This window comes from Strix aluco, chromosome 4 (assembly GCF_031877795.1).
Source record: "Strix aluco isolate bStrAlu1 chromosome 4, bStrAlu1.hap1, whole genome shotgun sequence".
NCBI lineage: Eukaryota > Metazoa > Chordata > Aves > Strigiformes > Strigidae > Strix > Strix aluco.
This window is the reverse complement of record NC_133934.1, coordinates 1,996,444-2,016,986: the sequence shown is the minus strand read 5'-3', so window position 1 is coordinate 2,016,986 and position 20,543 is coordinate 1,996,444. Positions and strand designations below refer to the sequence as shown.

General features: G+C 52.6%; 2 protein-coding genes across 2 annotated transcripts; one reads left to right on the top strand and one right to left on the bottom strand.

Moving 5' to 3' along the window:
- Positions 1-2,086: 2,086 nt before the first annotated feature.
- On the bottom strand, positions 2,087-16,138 carry CCT7 (chaperonin containing TCP1 subunit 7). Its single transcript, XM_074821755.1, has 12 exons — positions 16,055-16,138; positions 14,769-14,922; positions 13,278-13,384; positions 12,734-12,859; positions 12,079-12,131; positions 11,003-11,174; positions 9,286-9,450; positions 8,039-8,227; positions 7,332-7,429; positions 6,044-6,176; positions 3,620-3,826; positions 2,087-2,741 (listed from the first exon to the last, which is right to left on the bottom strand). Exons 1-12 carry the CDS (start codon positions 16,058-16,060, stop codon positions 2,517-2,519), a joined length of 1,635 nt encoding a protein of 544 aa, XP_074677856.1. The 5' UTR covers positions 16,061-16,138; the 3' UTR covers positions 2,087-2,516.
- On the top strand, positions 16,116-20,252 carry PRADC1 (protease associated domain containing 1). The gene is made up of 5 exons (XM_074821757.1): positions 16,116-16,647; positions 17,404-17,504; positions 17,838-17,947; positions 19,306-19,473; positions 19,669-20,252. The coding sequence occupies exons 1-5, from the start codon at positions 16,116-16,118 to the stop codon at positions 19,787-19,789; spliced, it is 1,032 nt and encodes a 343-aa protein (XP_074677858.1). The 3' UTR covers positions 19,790-20,252.
- The last annotated feature ends 291 nt before the right edge of the window (positions 20,253-20,543 follow it).

Here is a 20,543-nt window from a genome sequence, read left to right as displayed (position 1 = left end):
AGGGGGTGAAACAGTCCCTCCTGCGTGCAGCAGCGTGGAGGGAAAAGCTGCCCAAAAGCAGGAAAAATGGGATTTTCTGATCCAGCCTCGGGCTTGAGCCCCGTGGAAGGGGAGTGACGAGGCGGGCTGGGGCCGGGGACAAGCGGGTGCAATGATGAGGGAGGGCGGGATGGCTTTTGGGGAGCAAGGGGGGAACGCACACTTGCTTAGAGATAATCAGAGAAGAATTAAAAATAATATATGTATGTGTATATGTATATAAAATATATATATATACACATAAATATATGTATAGGAATGGCAATCGTTTCCCTAAAGCACTTGACGGCGGCGTTTGCTCCGGCGCAAGCTCAGCCCCGGCGAGCGATTTCCGAAGGCCCCTGTACAGCGACCTCCCCCCTCCCGGAAGGTAGCGAGTTTGCCTCCCAAGTTATTTTTTTAAATCTCTATAAATTTAGGTCTATTTTAGTCTTTCGCAGCAATGTGCCAGTGTCTGGAAAACCAAACGTTCCCTTTTTCCTCCCCGGCCCTACGGTCACTTGATGCTAAACGCGGGTCCTCGATGCTAAATCTGCCCGAGGATGCTGCCCTGGAGAAGGGGGGTGGTGGGGATGGGGGTGCAGGGGGACGTGGGGGGGGGGTCAGGGGGAGGCTTGGGGTGGTTTTGGCAGCAGCGGGGTCCAACGGGGACGGGAGAGAGCGGGGGAGACGGTGGCTGCTGCCCGTTGGAGACCGTGTTTTTAGCACTTTGGTTGGTACTATCACCTGTAGACGCACTTTGATGTTGTTGCTTTGAAACCTTGCCGAGTGTAAACAATGTGTATTTAAAGAATTACAAAAAAAAAAGTGTGGAAAGAGCTATTTTATGATTCAGTGTTGAATAAAGACTCATTGAGGTGGGGGTTTCGCTCTCCCAAGGGGCCACACTGAACCCAGGCCAGTGCTGGCCGACTCCAGCACCAAACCAGTAAAACCAGTTGCTGTTTGGGGCTTACTGGAAGCATCCCTCCCCTCCTCCCCCTGTCTCCCTGCAGGCATGGGGGTCGCGGGGCCCAGGGTGGCTGTTGGTGCAGCCCCATGTGGCACAGGGTGGAAGCGGGGTATGGGGGTCCAGCCCCTGGGTCTTGGCTGGATGGGAGTGTTTGGTGGGACAAGACGGTGGGGGGGATACAGCCCAAAGCGACAACTCCTGTCCCCACGTCCTTTGGGAATGTCCCCACGTCCTTTGGGAACGGAGAAAACAATCTTAGATCATTACAGAGTTGACAGTGGAGGGGAAACACCCTCAGCCCTGAGGATTTGCCATCCACGACGCACAACCCAGCAGCTGCCGGCCTGGAGGGATACAGGATCAGCCCCTCCCTAGTCCCACTTTTACCCCTCCCCCGCTGCAGCGCTGTATTTTCTTTGTGGGGAATGTTTGATTTTTAAATGCCAGCACTAAAGAAATGCCACAAGGGTTTTAGAGGGAAGCGTCCACTTTTCAGTACGACCACTCCCACGCTGCCCAACGGGGCTTCAGGCGAGAGGAACGGCCACGAGGGTCACGCTAAGGGGGCTGGTGCTGTCGCTCTGCAAACAGGGTAAAAGCAACACATTTTGTGGGGTAACGCACCATCGATTTGCCTAATTAAATGCAATCTCAAAGGGTTGACACCAGATCGACATCAAATTTCTTCCGCTGTTCTCCATCAACGCCTTCAACCTACCAGATTCCAGTCTCCCCAGGAGGAGCCCGGATTCACCCCTGAAGCACCACCAGTCCCACACATTCCCCCCCCACAGAGCCCCTCGCCAGGGCTGGAGAGGTTTGACACCTTTCACGGAGCAAAAGGCGTGATGGAAATGAAGCAAAAGCAAGTAGAAAGGTCACTGCACAGTATCAGAGAGCTCCAGGAGAGAGAACACACACTGAGATCTGCCTTGGAAGCAAAACTGTGGTGTACTAGGAGTCCTGCTCCCCAGCACAGCACCTGCTTTGAAACGGGGCAAAAACCAGGCAGAAAGGTTAAAATCTTTTAACTTTAACCATAAGCTACCACCCTGCGGAATGAAGCAAGCAGCAGAGAATGGAGGAACGCCCCAGTTTGCCACTGAAACAAAGTCATCTTTTTATTGTGTTTGAGCCTGGGGTCAAAACCCCCAGTGGGGAAAAAAAAAAAAAAAAAAAAAAAAAAAAAGACAAGTATAAATAGGAATAAACCCTCACGCTCGCTGCACTACCAGCATTGAAGAGGGCTCCGCTCTCTGCGGTTCCCGATGGAAGGACGAGGCGAGCCTAAGGGGATCAGTGCTGTGTAGGAAATGTTGGGGCAGGGCATCTCTCAGGAGGTTGCCGCTGCCGAGGCCAAGATTTGACTCTAATTAAACAAGGCCAGTGGTTGCCTGCAAGCCCTCAAAATGACCATCTGGTAAACGACCCGTTAATTAAGCTAGAAATCGATTCTTTCTCACTTTGCACATGGGAGGAGAGTGCCAGTCCCCATCGTGGCGCTGAGCAAGGAGGGGGAGGGGTCTCAGTGGTTGTGGGGTCTACCTCGGCCCCGGCCCCGGCCGCCGGGCGCAGCGTCCACGGTGGAACGAGGGTTCTTGATGGTTTCGTCCACGGAGACGATGAGGCAGGCGGCCTCGGAGGCCGCTGTCAGCGCGTTGATGCGCACGATGGCCGGCTCCCACACGCAAGCCTCGAAGTTGTCAGCGATGTCCTCATTGTTGACGTCCACACCGTACCACATCCCTCCCTGGGGGGGAGAGAAGAGTGAAGAGGGTCTTGTTATTGGGCTGGTTGAGACTTCGGGGCCCTGGGAAACAAAGTGCACTGGGAAACAAAGACATGAAGACGTTAAGGGAGAGGCAGAGACTGGACCTTGCTGTATGAAGGAAGAGTATTTGAGGGAAACACAAAAAAAAGAAAGAAAACACACCCAAAAAGCCTTTGTTGGCAGCAAACCATGCCAGCAAAGCCTCACAAAACAGGCATGCTCCATTTCAGAGAGCAGCTGTAGAAGCCTTACAGGTCTGATGTCCACCGCTGTCTCACAGCCCCGGTTTTTGCAGCCCAAGATACAGCTGCTCATTTTGGGGCGTTTCCCCTCATTTCACAATCATCAGCAGGGTGAAATGTGGTGGGGGCGACCCCACAAAGCGGCAGCTGCTTCTGAGAGGAGCTAAGGGGCAGCCTCTAACTGCCTGAATTCGGGTGGTGTGTGTGTACAAGGTCTGAAAGGATCACGAACAATCGGGATCTTCAGTCCGCAGCTCCCCCGGAAAACACACGGCTCGGCCAACTTCTATACTCTGATTACTTTAATGTTTAATATAGAAGCCTCCCTCCTGACAAATGATGCATTTTTAAAAAGCAAATCAAAACTCCCCACTCTAGAAGTCACCCGACAGCTGTGATCAAAGGGAAAACAGATCATTTCCTTTTATAGAAACCTGCACCAAGCCTACACTTGATCTGAAAAGAAAACACTGCATTTAATCAAAGAGGACACGAGCCTAACATGGGCTTAGCTGAATTACACCGGATCTGGCAGGCTCAAAAAAAAGGAAAAAAGAAAGAAAAATCATCACATGCCCAGCTGGTTCTCCCTAAGAGCCCTCGGTGGGCACCCACCTGCGCGTGCTTGGCTCGGAGCTTGTTCAGTATGTTGGTGGCATCAAAGCCAGCGTTGTCGCAGAGCTGGCGGGGAATGATCTCAAGGGCTTTAGCGTAAGCACCTATCAGCAGCTGCTGCTTGCCTGGAATGGTCCTGGAATAGTCCCGGAGGTATTTGGAAAGTTCCATCTCTATCGCACCACCGCCGGCAACAACTGAGTCGTTCTGAAAGAAAAAGGGGAAAACGCTCACTCTCGTTCCAGGAAGGGGGAGAGCGGGAAATCCTCCCTTCCTGCAAGGGCTGCACGGCAGGGTGGTGCAGCACACCAGGCTCAGGGGAAGTCTAGAGCCCAGGCTGCTGGCAGCACCCGCCAGCTTTGCTGGGAGCTTCAGAAACAGGCCACGAGCCTCCAGCAGCAGCTCCCAGCAGCAATTCCCAGCTGTGTACAAGGTAAAGGGGTGGTTTGGGGACACTGTACCGGGCGGGGGGGGATGGCACAGCACAGCCCCCTGTGCTGGGCAAGTTTCCCTCACTTCCGTAAAGCATTCAAATTAAACAATATTTGCAGCAGCACTTCGCAGCCAAGATCTGCTATTTTTTTCCCCCCCTGTTTGTTTCAGTAGGGAGATCAGGATGTTCTTCCTAAAGCAAAAGTTCTGAAAATCCTGACATGCTTCTTCCCATCCCCTCAGGGCACTCAGCCTCAAAGCTGTTTTTAAACCAGAAAACACCACATTAACACGTTATTATGCATAACCCAGAAATGCCAGCAGTTAGGCAGCATCTATCACATGGGACCAGCAACGCCACAAGCAGAGCCCACACCTGCACGTGCCTCGGATTTTGTTCGACGCTCCCAGTCTGCCTGCACAGCCAGGGGACAGTTACCCCTCGGACTGGGCACCAAGTGAGGGAACAAGTGGCTTTAACAGGCATCAATCCTGCTACTCAAATCTACTGAAGAGTTACTCGACTGTATGGGGTTTGTGTGGCAAGGTTTTGGTGGCTGGGGGGTACAGGGGTAGCTGCTGTGAGAAGCTGATGAAGCTTCCCCCATGTCCGACAGAGCCAACGCCAGACGGCTCCAAGATGGACCCACCACTGGCCAAGGCCGAGCCCATCAGCAATGGTGGTAGCACCTCTGGGAGAACTTATTTAAGAAAGATAAAGAGAAAACTGGAACAGTAGCCAGAGAGAGGAGTGAGAATATGTGAGAGCAACAGCTCTGCAGCCACCCAGGTCAGTGCAGGAGGAGGGGAGGAGGTGCTCCAGGCACCCCCACAGCCTGTGGTGCAGCCCATGGTGAGGCAGCTGTGCCCTGCACCCACGGAGGCCCACAGGGGAGCAGAGACCCACCTGCAGCCCGGGGAGGACCCCACACCAGAGCAGGGGGATGTGCCTGAAGGAGGCTGTGACCCCATGGGAAGCCCACGCTGGAGCAGGCTCCTGGCAGGACCTGTGGCCCCGTGGAGAGAGGAGCCCACGCTGGAGCAGGTTTGTTGGCAGCACTTGTGACCCCAGGGGGGACCCACACTGGAGCAGTCTGTGCCTGAAGGGCTGCACCCCGTGGGAGGTACCCATGCTGGAGCAGTGTGGGAAGAGCTGCAGCCCGTGGGAAGGACCCACGTTGGAGAAGTTCATGGAGGACTGTCTGCTGTGGGAGGGACACCACGCTGGAGCAGGGGAGGAGTGTGAGGAGTCCTCCCCCTGAGGAGGAAGGAGCGGCAGAGACAAGGGGTGATGAACTGACCTCAACCCCCATCCCCTGCCCCCCTGCGCTGCTCAGGGGGAGAAAGTGATGAAAATCAGGAGTAAAGTTAAACCCAGGAAGAAGGGAGGGGTGGGAGGAAGGTGTTTTAAGATTTGGTTTTATTTCTCATTATCCTACTCTGATTTGATGGGGAAATTCGTTTAGTTTATTACCAAAGTCAAGTGTTTTGCCCGTGACAGTAACTGGTGAGTGATCTCTCCCTGTCCTTATCTTGACCCACAAGACTTTCATTGTATTTTCTGTCCAGCTGAGGAGGGGAGTGACAGAGCAGCTTTGGTGGGCACCTGACATCTATCCAGAGTCAACTCACCATCCCGACACACCCAGAAGATCGTATTTCCTTTAGGATGGAGGTGTTTACAGAACACACCACAACCCCACGAGCACAGGTTACAGCTGTACTGAAGAGAAGGCAAAAACCAGGCGTGCCTGAAAAGCAGTTGGCCAAGACAACGCTCCTCCAGCCAAGGAACAGCACTTGAGTTCAATCAATCAGATGCTGCCTGTCTGCACGCTCCACTCCACCAGCTGAGAGCTCCCCAGTCTCTCCCGAGAGACCTCGGCCAAATGCTGGTGTGTGAAAAGGTTTCTAGGAAAAGTTACAGCTGTGCCAGGTCCGCCCAACAAGCCCAATGCCAACCAGTAGGGAGGGATGTCCCCTGGTCCTTACCTTGATTGCCCTCCTGACTATCATGATGGCATCGTGCAGGGAGCGTTCCGTCTCTTCCATGAACTGCTCCGCACCCCCTCGCAGGATTATCGTGCAAGTTTTTGCCTTCGGGCAGCCTGTGAAGAAGTTATACCTGCCAACGGCACAACGCGAGAAGGGTTATGGCATCCCGTGCTGCTGCCAAACAGGCTTCACACCGATATGACAGGCTGGGAACAGAGAAGTTCTCCACAAGCCAGATGCGTGGCGGAAGCCGTTTCACCCTACGCAGTGCCCCTATATCAGATCTTGAGCTAAGAAGGAGCAGAGCCAGGCAATACACAGGTGAAATTCAAGCTGACCCAGGAAAATCCACTCTTTTCCTGTTGCTAGGGCTTTGTGCTCAACCGCTGCTCTCATTTCCACTTGGCAGAAGCAGAGCAGGTGTTCGCAGACAGCCCCAAAGAGGATTTCTCCTCCAGCGATGGGAAGAACGCGGTTATACAGCACCCAGCTTCGTCTGCACTGAGTCGAGTGGCACCGTGGGCTATCAGACAAGTGCCACAATCAACCTCAAAAGGCCTTGCTTTTAAGTTAGGAATGAAAGAATACCACTGCGCTTTCTACAAGGCATTGAGGAATAAATATATATTTTTTAAAGAATGTAAGAGGTGCTGGAGCAAGTGCAGAGGAGGGCAACAAAGCTGGTGAAAGATCTGGAGAATAAATCCTGTGAGAAGCGATGGAAGGAGCTGGGACTGTTTAGTGTGAGGAGGAGAAGGCTAAGGGGAGACCTCATCACTCTACAGCTCCCTGAAAGGACGTTGTAGAGAGGTTGGTGCTGGTCTCTTCTCACAGGGAATTAGTGACAGAACAAGAGGGAACGGCTTTAAACTGCAACAGGGGAGGTTCAGACTGGACATGAGGAAAAAATGTTTCCCAGCAAGAGTGGTCAGAGAGTGGAATAGGCTGCCCAGGGAGGGGGTGGAGTCCCCACCCCTGGGTGTGTTTAAGGGCCGTTGGGATGAGCTGTGGGGGGATGTGGGGTAGGGGAGAACTTTGTAGAGTCGGGCTGAGGGTTGGACTCGATGATCCCAAGGGTCTTTTCCAACCTGAATGATTCTGTGATTTAGATGAAAGTTTACTCCTGCCCCCTCCCTCAGCCTCATAAAAAGCAGCAATAACACCATCTTGTTTTCCCACCATCACCTTGAGAGATGCTCAAACCTGCCAACACTTAAACCCTGACTTTTCAAACTAATATCAGAGCACTTACACAGAACAACAAGTTCACAGCTGGTGTATTTACCTCTCTCCTCCAATCTGAGTCTCCTCAAAGAGCTCGCATCGGCCCAGGACATCATCTGACAGGGCATTGACACTAGTCTGGATGGAACCGCCGCAGGCCTGCACGGAAAGGAGATAAAGCAGCTTTACAAACACTGACAAACATGACAAATTTGCCCAGCACATTCCCTCTCTTCAGACAGCCCAGCCTTTTAGCTGATGCAAAACCATCCTGCAGGTCAGATTCAGGAAAAACCCCTTCTACTTCCCCTCCCATCTCATGCGTCTAGGCAGGCTACCAACGTCAGAAATAATCCTCGACAGCAAAATAAGATTATGGTGCTTCTAAGTGCTGACTCACAGGCTCTAGAGTCCAGCAGCTACACAAAGAAAGCTTAGGAGAAAAAAAAGAAAAAGACCTACGACAGAGTCAAGAGCCAGGGAAAACAAACCTCTACCGATGTAATGTACAGACCCTAATATATCACAACATCAGAGAAACAAAAAAAGCAGTGCAGGGGCAAGTTGTGATTGTTCATTCCATCAGGAACAGCCTTGCCAGTATATAGCAACTTTACCTAATAACCACACTGGCAAAAATTATGCTATTTTAAATATTCGTAAGGAACGCTGTGTTCAGTCACCGATTGCTGCCCTGTTTTGGGAATGACCAGCCTGGCATTGTTAAAACTAAATCAAAAGTCTTTATTCTGAAACAAGGTAGCTCACCATCATAGTTCGCTTGAGATCTTCTTCCGGGACACGGCCGGCACAAAACATGTCTCTATCTGCAAAGTACTGAGTAGCCACATCACCGATAGGAAGTTTGGAGAGGACAACTTTGGCTCCCGACTTGTGGATTTTGTCGAGTTTGTCATACAAGATGTTCCACTCGGCGTCCACGATAGCCTGGTAATCCTAGGAGGGAGGAGAGAGAAAGGGACAAGTGCTCAGGTTCAAGGGATGGCAAACGCCAGCCTGCGGCACCTGCAAAGGGAGAAAAAATAAAATAAAGGCAGCAGCTCTTCTAAAACAAAGGCAGCAGCGATGCTGCTCCATGCGGTCCCGGCAGACAGCTGCTTTCTAGGACTCACAGGTGATTTTAGGTCACTTCTATTTTATGCCAGAGAGCTGTGTCTGTTAAAATGCTTCCAGCAGCAAAACCAAGTCGATGAAGGGGCTGGATGAAGCGAGAGAGGCAGCGAACAGCAGAGCACAGGGAGGAAGAAGGGATTACACTGGTGGCTGAGAGGTGTTTACAGAACTGTGCGTGGACATTGGGGTGGAGAGACTTCCAGTATCTATCCCAGAGGAAAACCACAGCTCCTGAGAAACCTCACGCTTTACAAGCCTGTCGTGCTCTAGCTGTCACGGAAATACAGCCGCAGCAGCTGGGAAAGCTTACAAAAACACACAGCAACACCACACACGGCAGCCAACACGGCAGAAAGGACCATCCTGTTCACCATGGCAGAGAGGAAACAATTTATGATCACAGTGGGGCCAAGACTCCAACAGCAAAGCTCCCGGAGATCTTTCCATACCACAGACATGCAGCAACCAAATGTATTAAACACTTTCCAAGGTGTCAGAGAACAACCACGTTTCATAAAGGTATTTTAACAAGATGGGAAGAGAATCACTGTCCAAACGGCTACCTTGTTTGCTTAAACATGCAGAGGCTCTTTCAGCACGTAAAGCACTGCTGAATAAGCTTTCCCTGCAAGGCCACTTGGCAGGCATGAAGAAGTCACCACACAGCTGACGATTTGTCACAGCTGAGGCATGATGACCGAGCAGAAACATGTCCTAACCCTGCTGTAGTTCAAAGTCTGCCATACTCTTCTCCCAAAATGAGGCAGCATCACCCGCCAACTATTTTCAGAGGGGGAGGGAATGTGCAGAAGGCAATCCCATTTTATCCCACATCCTGCGGGTGTGAGGAAGTGGGACAGGGTCCCCTTTTTGACTCTTACCTCCACCGTGTTCACTCTGACTTCAGCATTGTCCTTCTCGGCTTTGAGCTCCAGCTCCACATTCAACAGGGCGATCTTAGGAGACTGATACTTCTTGGGCTGCATTTCAAACCCAGCGTAAGAGAACGTCTTCTTAAAGGCAACTCCGGCCACCAGCTGAGAGTCCTTGAAGAGAGGGATTTGTGTTAGGCTCAGCCTCTCAAGGTTTTCTCAACAGGGTTAATAACTCCCACAGGAGACACTCTGCTTTCAGAGCCCTCATTTTCAAAGCGCTCACCAACAGCTGTCTCCTTTGATTAACCCACTTTTAAAGGAAATAAGCAGCAAATATTTTCTTCTCTGTTCACAAAACCAGCTTCTACTGCTTCCTTTTGCCCCTCAAGACACCACAGCGAGATGCTATACATGACCTGAAGATCAAGGGATGGAGCAATCTGGTCTCTCTCTGATGTCTTTCCCATTTCCACCCTTTGAAGATGGACACTTCTCACCACCAGCCCTGCACTTGGGGTTTTTTTTTGCCCTGGTTTGGTTTTCCCAGCTCCATCACCACCTCTGGGATTGTTTTACAGCAGGACTGCCCTGCCCAACACTGCCCCCCTTAAATGAATTTCTTCACTGCATGGCTGGGAGAGAAATCAGCATCTACATCTCCTACTCCAGGAGTATCTGACCACGCACTGCAGACTTGGCTCTGATCCCTGTCTCTCCTAACCTAGGACAAGCACAGACTTCCTCTGCTCTAGCTGACAGGCTGAGATGACCCAGGATCTCTCACAAGCCAACCCTGAAAAGCAGTGTGCTAAATTATTTGCACCATCCTCATACAGCTCTCCAAGGAGTCTGAAAGCAGAATACAAGGACAAAATAATACGGAGCAGGGAGAGCCACTTTTATGCAGCACAGGAGACACCCCCCTCCCCAGGGGACCAATTTCTACAAGACTCAGAACACCAGCAGGCCCAGACACCACAAAAACAGATGCTGAAATGTTCCTAATTCACTAAATTAGTTGTCTGGGCAAGATAATGGCTAATTATAATGTCTCTTCTCAATGAAAATGCTCACGCAGAGTGTTTACAGACAGTAACAGCCACAGAATAACAATTCAGAGAGATTGTGGCGGGCTTTACTTTTCAGCAGCAGGGTCCCAAGCGACGGGCCAAACCTCCACGGGGTACAGGCAGGAGAGAGTACAGACACACCAGCTGTCCCACAGCCCAAGGACAACTCCTTGCCACGGACCCGCGTGCAGTCCCACACACGACAGGTATAAACCACCCAGCTCACCGCTAGATCAGCGCCCTCACAACATTTTCTTTGCATTTTTCCCAAGCCAGTACTCATGCACACAATCAGGACTGTACAGCTTTTGGTTCCAGAAGTAAGAAAAGACTTCCCACAAATAAAACAAAAAAAACACCAAAAAACCTTCATTATTTGCAGAGATGAAAATGGAATTTCTGTCAGTAACAACATTCGCTGCAGAGGGCAGCAAGAGTGTATTTGCTCAAAAAAAACCCAGATTCTCTACCTACAGAGAAGAAATTCAGCCCTACTCACTACGCTTTTTCCTCACATCAACAGCTTTGTTTCGCTTTGGTAACTCTTTAACAGACACTATCAAGCCAGGCTGCATTTCTGCTGGAGTCAACCCATCAAAGGAGCTGTGATCAGTGTCTCCTACCCTTTCAGGACAGGCTCCGACAGAACTTACTTCCAAAGCACCTCCCTGCACCTTCTTGATTCCAATCATTTTGAGCTGTAACAAGTCATCCAACATCATGACGGCATCTACAACCATCTTGGAGAAAAACTCCTTGCTCTGGGAGATCAGCTTGGAGCTCAGGGCTGTGGCTGCACACTTCTCCAGCAGGCTTCTCTGCTCACTGCCAGGAAAAGAAAAAAACAAGGTTTTGTTCACTCACTGATTCTTTTCACAAGCTCAGAAAACACCATGGACAGCATGATTAATCCACTTGCATAGAATTAAAGATCAGCTCCCTTCCACCGACAGGGAAAGCAAGGCAGACATGGCAAAGCCCAGACTGTCAGAAGTACAATTCTCCCTTTTAAAGCCTGAGCATCAAACTAGCACTGACCAGGTGGGTTGGCTGTTAAGACACCACAGGCCTGAGCAGAACAGCAGGGCTCAGCATCCTCTCCTTCATCCAAAGGCACTAAGAAGTTTCTGAAACAGTAGCACATTCTCCAAAATATTAACTCAGGTAACTATGTTGCCCTAACAGAGTGGATGATACAAGGGACACCAGGGAAATAGGGATCCAACTCCCAAGTTACTGCTGACCATGAGAACTACTGAATTTTGCATCACAGGACAGCAGAAAGGATACAACTCATTTTGGTTTGAGAAATAAAAGGGAGAAAATTAACTCTAGTATTCTCACCTCAGTCGAAAGGATCATTTCCTTACTGCTATTAGCTATCTAACTTCATGTATTCATCAGGTAAAAAGTGGCCTGATTTTAAGAGAAATTTAACGCTGCCACTGATTGCAGCAGAAGCTGCAAGTCTCCACCACCGCTGGATAACAGAAATCAGGCCGCTTATTTTAGTACCAAGCTTCCTCCACATACACTGGAAGACACTGGCTGACATACTCTGCTGCAGCCCAAGTGAGAGTGTGGAATCTCCCCCAGAGCAGCAGGAAATTCCCCAGAAACTCAAGAATAACCCCAGTGTGGGGCCACAGGACATCAGCCAGAGACACAGCAGAAGTCAGAAATGCCCTCACACCAGCTACACAATCAGGTCATCTGGAAGGAAACTTACTCTTTATCTTCCTTCTTCACTGCAACAGCAATGTCTCTGATCTTGTTTACAGCCTGTCAAAACACAAGCCAACAGCTGGATTAATGATTCACACTTGTAAGCTGATCACATCTCCAACTTCTTTGTATTTTATGTTATCTTTTATTCCCTACTTCAACGTCGCTGAAGTTTCAAGCATTTAAGCTATCCCACCCCTTCCAGCACAGTAATTCCAGGAAACACACCAACATAAGTTTAAGACAATCGGGAAGAGGCTCTGCTTTCAGCAGAGAGCTGGGGAACCAAAGGGCTACCAAGGGAGTTAACCTCCAAAAAGATTTAGCTTAATGGCACTGATGGGCTTCACGAGACATAAAGTTTACTAAGGAGCAGCAGAGATCAGGAGGATGGGAAATGAATTTTCCCATTTATTCACTCTTCCTTGGAGAAAAACAAAGCAATAGCACTCCAGAGGTACTAACTGGTAATAACAGCTCGCTGGCAGCTGATGTTTGCAGTAAGACATCATGAGATCGCTACTGTCACTGCCCCCGCCCATTCATTACTGAATTTTGCCTAAAAGCGTGTTATTTTTCCTCTCTGGCACAGAAGTCCTCTCCCCAGACGCTGTGGTGGAGCCCAGTACACCCCTCAGCTCTGAGCAGCGCTGCCTTACCAGCTGCGTCGCTGTGCGGAAGGCACGGATGATGATTTGAGGATGGAGGCCTTCCTCCACGTAGGGCTTCACTTGTTTCAGGAACTCAGCAGCAAGCAGAGTTACAGACGTGGTACCATCACCAACCTGCACAGAGGAGAAACACGGTGTCATCCCCATGCTGCAGTCACTGTGATAACTCCCTTAAAACCATGCAAAGGCTTCCAGAAGAAGTCAAATTTCATAAGTTTTCTCTGCTCACAGGCTTTCAGTTGGATTCCTTCATGATTGAGAAGAGCTGGGTTCAGACTACATCCCATTTGAGGGTGAAGTCTCATCTCCCAGTCACCCACATTCATAAAATGTGAACCTTATATCCTTCAAGTTTCCAAACCACCCATCAGATGTGGCTGAAAACAGCGTAAAAGATTTGAAAGTTATCACAGAAGAGAAAGAATCAATAAAGAAACCGGAATAAACGCCAGCATTCCATGAGCAATTCCCAGCAATTAACACAAAGCGCACAGCGTGTTACGCTGCAGGTGCGGCCAGGCTACCCCCCTACCTCTGCATCTTGAGATTTGGCGATGTCCACCAACGTCTTCGCAGCCGGATGGACAACATCGAGGAGCTTCAGGATAGTGGCACCATCATTGGAGATAGTGGCTTTGCCTAGGAGTGATGTAGAAAAGGAAATGGAGCTCGACTGCTGCGAGTAAAGCCCCTGTCCCTGTCAAAGGGCACCCACCGCGCAAGGGAGCTTTTCAGACCTCAGAAAGACGTAAATTCAACAATAATTTCAGAGCAGCCAGCCTCACTGTGCTTCACCATGTTGCCTTTCAGGCCAAATGTGGCCCCAACCTGTTATTACACCACAGCGTTCCCCACTCAAGCCCAGCATCACTGTGAATTTTGTCATATCTAAACAACGACAGGCTCTTGTTCCAAATTTCCACTTAAAAGTCATTTTTCTTCAGCAAAGTGATTGGTTTTTTTCCTCCTGTGTGATTTGAAATGTGATCACCACCATATTTTAATCCACTCCTACAGCCAGATACCCAGCTATAAATGGGCAGAAGGGGTCACCCCCACGGAGAGGGGGAGCCCAGAACAGCTGTTTCACAGCAGGTGTCTCAGCAGGTACCTCCATTCCATATTAACAGTAGCTTTTTAGTCCATTTTTGGAGCAGATTAAGTGAAGCTCCTTTGATTGCAGAACAACTCTCCATGTCAATTAACAGAGGCTTTAAATTCATTTCCCCCTTAGTTCTCAATAGCCTCCCCAGACAGATAAAAACAGATGTTCTAATCTGACACTCACACAAAGTGAGACTAGAAATCAATCATATTAGTTATTAGGTAAATTTAAATGCAATTATCCTTTTTAATAGAGTTATTACAGTTCCTATTTGTATTTAAATACAATTCTAAGACCTTCCACCCCACCCTTCAGTAACAGCAATAAAAAGCCACAAACTATACATTAGTTTGGTGACTTCATACAAGTCTTTTCCGAGGTAGGCGAGTCTCATCCCTAAATCCCATTTTAAAAAAAATCAACCCAATAACAGCCACTGACCTCACGCTCAGCCACAAGTGCTGAGTAACTCCACATGTATTATGAGCCTTATTTAAAAAATAAACAGAGATGGTGAGGGATGCCTGAAGGTCAGGTTCAATACACTGTTTTTCCTTTCTGGCATGGACTTTCTCATCTCTAGTCCCACTAACCCTGGATCTACCTAACCTCACAACCGAGACACAGCTGCCTTAACTCAGGCTAGTAAGCAGCAAATGGGTAGTTTCTCAGGTAGGTCTGACAATTTTCTTCTCTTCAGCCACGGAGGCCAGAGTCAAGGTATTAAACCAAACACTGAGACAGAAACCGAACCTCTACTGTGAGAGTTTAGCACAGGGTGAGGAAGTTGAAGCCTGCTTAGATGCAAATGCTGGTTTTAATGGATACAAAGATACACCACCAGCATGCAAAGCACTTAGGGGTTCTTCCCAAGTCACTTTTCCACACAACTGTGAGAAGCCACAGCCCAGCACTTACCCCGGTCATCCACAATGAGCTTGTCCATGCCCCGAGGTCCCAAGGTAGTGCGCACAGCCTCGGCAATAACCTGGCAGGCATTGATGTTGCTGACGAGCTGGGGGATGCCCTGTGAGGTGTCCGTCCCCTCCTTCAGCAGGATAACGGGTGTTGGCTGAAGAGAGAACCCACAGCAGAGCCGTTACTCCCACCCCTACAGCCTGCGAGCTAACTCCTCGCACAGCCCAGCAAGCTACCATCATGCAAAAAGGCCCAGACCAAAACCTGCAGCCCCCTCAAAACTCCTCTGCCTTCACACAAACCAACTACTTTCCACCTCCCACAGTGTAACTGGAATTCACCCAGCTGTCTCCAGTATACGCTCTAGGACTGTACTGGTGGCAACTGCCAAAAGATGCTTTCGCAGAGAGGATGGGGTAGACGAGCACAATTTAAGTGATTACACCTCCCCGACAATAAACTCTTCTGGAGACAGAGTAGAGGGTATCCGAGGCCACAGCAGACAAGGGCTTCTCACCGCTCTGAGAGGGCACCAGCCCTTCCGAAAAAGCAAACCAAACATGCCTTACAGGCAAAGCTCAGACACAGACAAAGTCTGTGAGACACCCGCTTTTAAACAGCCACCTGCGGGCAGAGAATAAAATTATACTACGACTGTTGCGCTGAAGAGTGACAAAGCTGGGGCTGAGGGTCTGTGCGAGCAGAAGAGGGCTGTGAGGATCACAGTCAGGCCTCCCTAAAACCAGGGAAGATTTAGGGGAAGAAAACGTGCAGAGTTCTTCCACACCCACCAGGGATCTCGACGGAAGAGAAACCCTTGCACCCCCGAGAAAATCAGGGGAGAGGCAGACACGCCGCCGCTGTGCCGCAGCCTGCCTGCTCCTGAGCAACGGGGCTGCGAGCTGGGGACCGCCGGGGCCGAGGGGGCCGCGCAGCCGAGGTGGGGGGGGGGAGTAGCTGGGCCGTGCGGCTGAGGGGACGCTGCCACGGGGCCGGAGGACGCGGGTCGGGGCTCTGGGAGCGAAACGAACCGGGCAGCACGGCTCCAACTCGCAGAACTCACCGCGCCCGCCGCGGGAACGGCGAGGCCCGACTCGCCCCCCTCACGCCGCGGGTGGCGGCAAGGCCTCTGCGGCAGGGCGGCCTCCGCCATCCACCCCACCCGCCCCCGACAGATGCACCGGCCTCGCCACAACCCCACCCAACGCGGCCCCTGGAGGGCGGCAGAGGCCGTCCCCGGGCAGCGGGGCGCGGCGGCGGCGAGGATGGCGGCGGATGACACTCACCATCATCCCGGCGGCTTCCTCGCTGCGGCTGCCCCCCGCCTCAAACAGGCCCCACCCCACAATGCACCGCGCCCGCCGAGAAGCTTCCCCGGGGCGGGAAGGGAAGCGCGCGTTGCTAGGGCGACCGCTTCCGGCCGCGCTCTATGGTACGGGGAGGACAGAGCGGCCCCGGCGAAGCGCCCTTCCTCCCCGAACAACCATAGAGAGGCAGCGAGGGGGAAACCAGCCCGGGAGACCGGCTCACTATTTGTCAGAGGAAAAAAACGGACACGCGGCCTGGAGCGGGCAGGGCTGGCGGATGGAGCTTTATTTGGCGGCGACGCCGAGGCCCCACCGCCGCGGGAGGGGACACCGAGGTGACAGGGACCGACAGCGCAGCCGCGGCCCGGGGTCGCGCAGGCCTCCGCGCCTGCCCGCCTCGTCCCTCAGGAGATTGATGGCGGAGTCGGCCAATAAGAAGGCGCGATGCGGGGGCGCCGCCAATGGGCGCGGGGCGGGGGCGCGCGGGGCGGGGCGGCTGGCGGCGCCGGGCGCAGCCATGCTCCGCCGGTCGCTCTGGCTCTGCCTCTGCCTCTGCTCCTGCCCGGCCCGCGGTGAGTGCGAGTGGCCCGCTCGGCCCCGGCACCTTGGGCTGGCTGCCTTTCTCCTCGGGGCATCCCGCTCCGGGTGCATTTCCCCTCAGTGCACCCCGGTCCCATTGCATTTCCCTTCCTGCACCCCGCTCCGGGTGCATTTCCCCTCAGTCCCATTGTATTTCCCCTCTTGCACCCCAGCCCAGGTGCATTTCCCCTCAGTGCACCCCAGCCCCATTTCATCTCCCCTCCTGCACCCCAATCCGGGTGCATTTCTCCTTGGCGCATCACGATCCAGGTGCATTTCCCTCAACGCACCCGACCTAGTTGCATTTCCCCAACCAGTTCCTCATTCTGGGTGCATTTCCCCTCCTGCACCCCATTACATTTCCCCATCCAACACCCCAATCCAGCTGCATTCCCTCTCCATGCCCCCCAGCTCCATTGCATTTCCCCTCCTGCACCCCATCCCAGCTGCATTTCTTTTCAGGCTGCCTCAGTCCAAGTGCATTTCCCCTCCGTGCACCCCGATCTCGGTGCATGTCACCCCTTTTCCCCCGTGGTCCAGCTGCATTTTCCCCTTCCCCTTGTGCACCCCAGGCTGAATCCAGCATTTTGGGTCCTCAGCCCCAGGGCCTGGCCAGGAACTGGCGTTGGCGAAGGGTATGTTCCCTTCAGTGTGGTGCAGTGCAAGAGCGGTAGCTGGGTATTTTCCCTTTTTTCAGGAATGTTCCTTTTTCTTTTCTCTGCCTCTTGCCTCTCTCCACACACACCCAGGTTTACGCATCCATGAATACTTGTATTTCCAAGTGCTGAGCCCTGGAGACATCCGCTACATCTTCACAGCCACTCCAGCCAAGGATTTTGGTGGCGTGTTTGTAAGTATTAACTGAATTTGTCAGTTTAGGTCCCCTCCATCCTAGTATTTCTCCATCGCGGGGCCTGGTGATTTGAAGCCTTTTATAAAAATGGAGCTAATTACTCTTCTGTGAGCCTGCCCTTAGGAAGGCGGCACACGCTGGTCCCTGCCTTCAGCCTCAGCAGGGGCTAGAATGGGGCAACCTGCACCCCCGAGTCCTAAATCTCCCCAAAAGCACCCCCGGTGCAGGGGTGAGCAGGGCATGGGACAGCAGGGATGGCTGCGGTGGGGCAGGGGGCGAGAAGCAGCCCCAAACCCCCCTCACTCACCCCTGCCTGTCTCCTTCTCGGAGAACACAAGGTACGAGCAGATCCACCTGGTCCCAGCGGATCCCCCCGAAGCCTGCGGAGAGCTCAATAATGGCGTCTTCATCCAGGACCAGATTGCCTTGGTGGAGAGGGGGTACGTCTGGCAGCATGGGAGCTGTTTGGGGGGGACCCTGGGGCAGGAGGGGAGCAGAGGGTGACAGTGCCATGGCTATATTTTACCATCACCTCCAGCTTCTTCCCGTGACTTACCCCATGTGGGTATACAGGAAAAATGGGAGGGTGCACCTACCCCAGGGCGTTTCATGTTGTGCCTCTTAGAAAACAGCCTGCACTAAGGTGGAAGAAGCCCTATTTTATTTTATTTTATCTTTGTTGGAGACACGGACAGTGGGATCGAGGGCACCCTCAGCACGTTTGCCAACACCACCAAGCTGTGTGGTGCGGTCGATGCGCTGAAGGGAAGGAATCCATCCAGACGGGCCTGGACAGGCTGGAGAGGTGGGATGTGCAAACCTCATGGAGTTCAACAAGGCCAAGTGCAAGTCCTGAACATGGGTCGGGGCAATCCCAAGCACAAATCCAGGCTGGGCGAGGAGTGGATTGAGAGCAGCCCCGAGAAGAAGGACTTGGGGGTGTTGGTGGATGGAAAACTGTGAGCCAGCAACGTGCGCTCACAGCCCAGAAAGCCAACCGTGTGCTGGGCTGCACCCAGAGCAGTGTGGGCAGCAGGGCGAGGGGGGGGATTCTCCACCTCTGCTCCGCTCTCGTCAGACCCCCCTGCAGTGCTGGGTCCAGCTCTGGGGGCACCAACATCAGAAGGACACAGACCAGCTCGAGTGGGGCCAGAGGAGGCCAACGAAGATGCTCGGGGGGCTGGAGCACCCCCCCTGTGAGGACAGGCTGAGAGAGTTGGGGGGTTCAGCTGGAGAAGAGAAGGCTCTGGGGAGACCTTAGAGCGGCCTCCCAGGACTGAAAGGGGCTACAGGAAAGGGGGGAGGGACTCTTGATCAGGGGGGAGGGATAGGATGAGGGGTAACAGTTTTAAACTGACAGAGGGGAGATTTAGATGAGATCTAAGGAAGAAATTGTTCCCTGTGAGGGGGGTGAGGCCCTGGCACAGGTTGCCCAGAGAAGCTGTGGCTGCCCCCTCCCTGGCAGGGTTCAAGGCCAGGTTGGACGGGGCTTTGGGCAACCTGGGCTAGTGGAAGGTGTCCCTGCCCATGGCAGGGGGGTGGGACTGGATGGGCTTTAAGATCCCTTCCAACCCAAACCAGTCTGGGATTTTATGATTTTTTCTTAGGAGAAAATGGCCGAGTGTGGGCAGCCTGTGCCTAAAACACAGACTCCCAAGAGGAGCAGGGTTTGGGGGAGGCGTGGGGCCAGGGATGGTCCTTGATTTGGGCATCTCCAGGCGAGTTCTGACACTTGAAGATTTTGTACCTGCTAAGGATCCACCGGTGGCCACCAAAGATTTGTCTTTCTCTGCCCCAGGGGTTGCTCGTTCCTGTCGAAGACGCGTGTGATCCAGGAGCACGGCGGACGGGCAGTGATCATCGCAGACAACGCCTATGATAACGACAGCTTCTACATCGAGATGATCCAGGACAGCACCAGGCGGACAGCCGACATCCCCGCGCTCTTCCTGCTGGGCAGGGACGGGTAGGTGCCTTGCTCAGGAGATGTTTCATCTTCCCAAATACGGGCTGATCTGATGAGCCAGATTTTTAGTGGATTTAGTCATAATTAATCCGCAGAGTTTCTGTTTGAGCTGGTTTGTGGTTTACGCTCACATCTGGGCTCCGCAGTCCCACCTCAGGCGGCTCACGTGCGCCTGTCACCTCTTTATCCTTCCAGATACATGATCAGACGCTCCCTGGAGCAGCACGGGCTCCCCTGGGCCATCATCTCCATCCCTGTCAACGTCACCAGCATCCCCACCTACGAAATGATGCAGCCCCCCTGGACCTTTTGGTAGCAGCAGGAGGCTGTGGTGGATTGAGGACTTCTTGGTGGATCCCAGGAGCTTGCCCCGGGGCCCCAGGTTTGAGGAAAAGATCCCACCACACTCCAGAGATCCCACTGCCCAGCCTCGCCGGATCCAGCAACCAGGAGACCTTTGTGCTGCCGCCAGAGCGTGGCTGAAGGGCAACCACCAGCCCCCGCGGTGGCAACCTTGAACCTGGCACCCAGCACCCTTTGTAGTGACTTTGTGGGAGGGAGGCGATGGCCCAGAGCAGGCCAGCACTTCCCCAAGAAACATTTTAACGACACGTAAGATGACACCAGTAATTTGTGCTGCTGATGTAGAGGGATGCAGGGTTACAGCCAGAGAGGGATGGGAGGGAGAGAGATACAGGCTTGGTCTGTACTAGCAGGGCTCGCCCAACATCTGTATATTTTTGTCTGAGCTAATGAAGTGTGAACAAGTTTTAGAGAAAGGGAAGTTTCTCTTTTTTTTTTTTTTAATCAGCCAGGGGATGAAGTGACAAATCTCATCCCCTGGAATTTTTCTTAGTAAACTTCTCAAGGTGCCTCCTGCAGCCTGAACAGGGCTCTCACTCACTGCCACACCCCTGTGCAGCACAGGGCTGTCACACACCAGGGCAGCAACAGCCTTGGGGATCCAGCCCCAGGGGTGAACTGGCCGCAGATCCAGAGCCCAGACCTCAGCGGGTGTCTTGTCCCTCACCCCCAGCCCTCCGTGTTCCCACTGGGACCAGCCCCTGGGT

Coding starts and splice junctions, on each gene's coding strand:
- CCT7 (XM_074821755.1), bottom strand. Junction 11,175..12,078: donor GTGAAGAAGGAAGATAAAGA/GTAAGTTTCCTT, acceptor TTTTCCTGGCAG/TGAGCAGAGAAGCCTGCTGG. Junction 6,177..7,331: donor ACTCAGATTGGAGGAGAGAG/GTAAATACACCA, acceptor TGCCGTTGGCAG/GTATAACTTCTTCACAGGCT.
- PRADC1 (XM_074821757.1), top strand. CDS start 16,116: ATGCACCGCGCCCGCCGAGAAGCTTCCCCGGGGCGGGAAGGGAAGCGC. Junction 17,948..19,305: donor ATTGCCTTGGTGGAGAGGGG/GTACGTCTGGCA, acceptor TCTCTGCCCCAG/GGGTTGCTCGTTCCTGTCGA. Junction 19,474..19,668: donor TTCCTGCTGGGCAGGGACGG/GTAGGTGCCTTG, acceptor TTATCCTTCCAG/ATACATGATCAGACGCTCCC.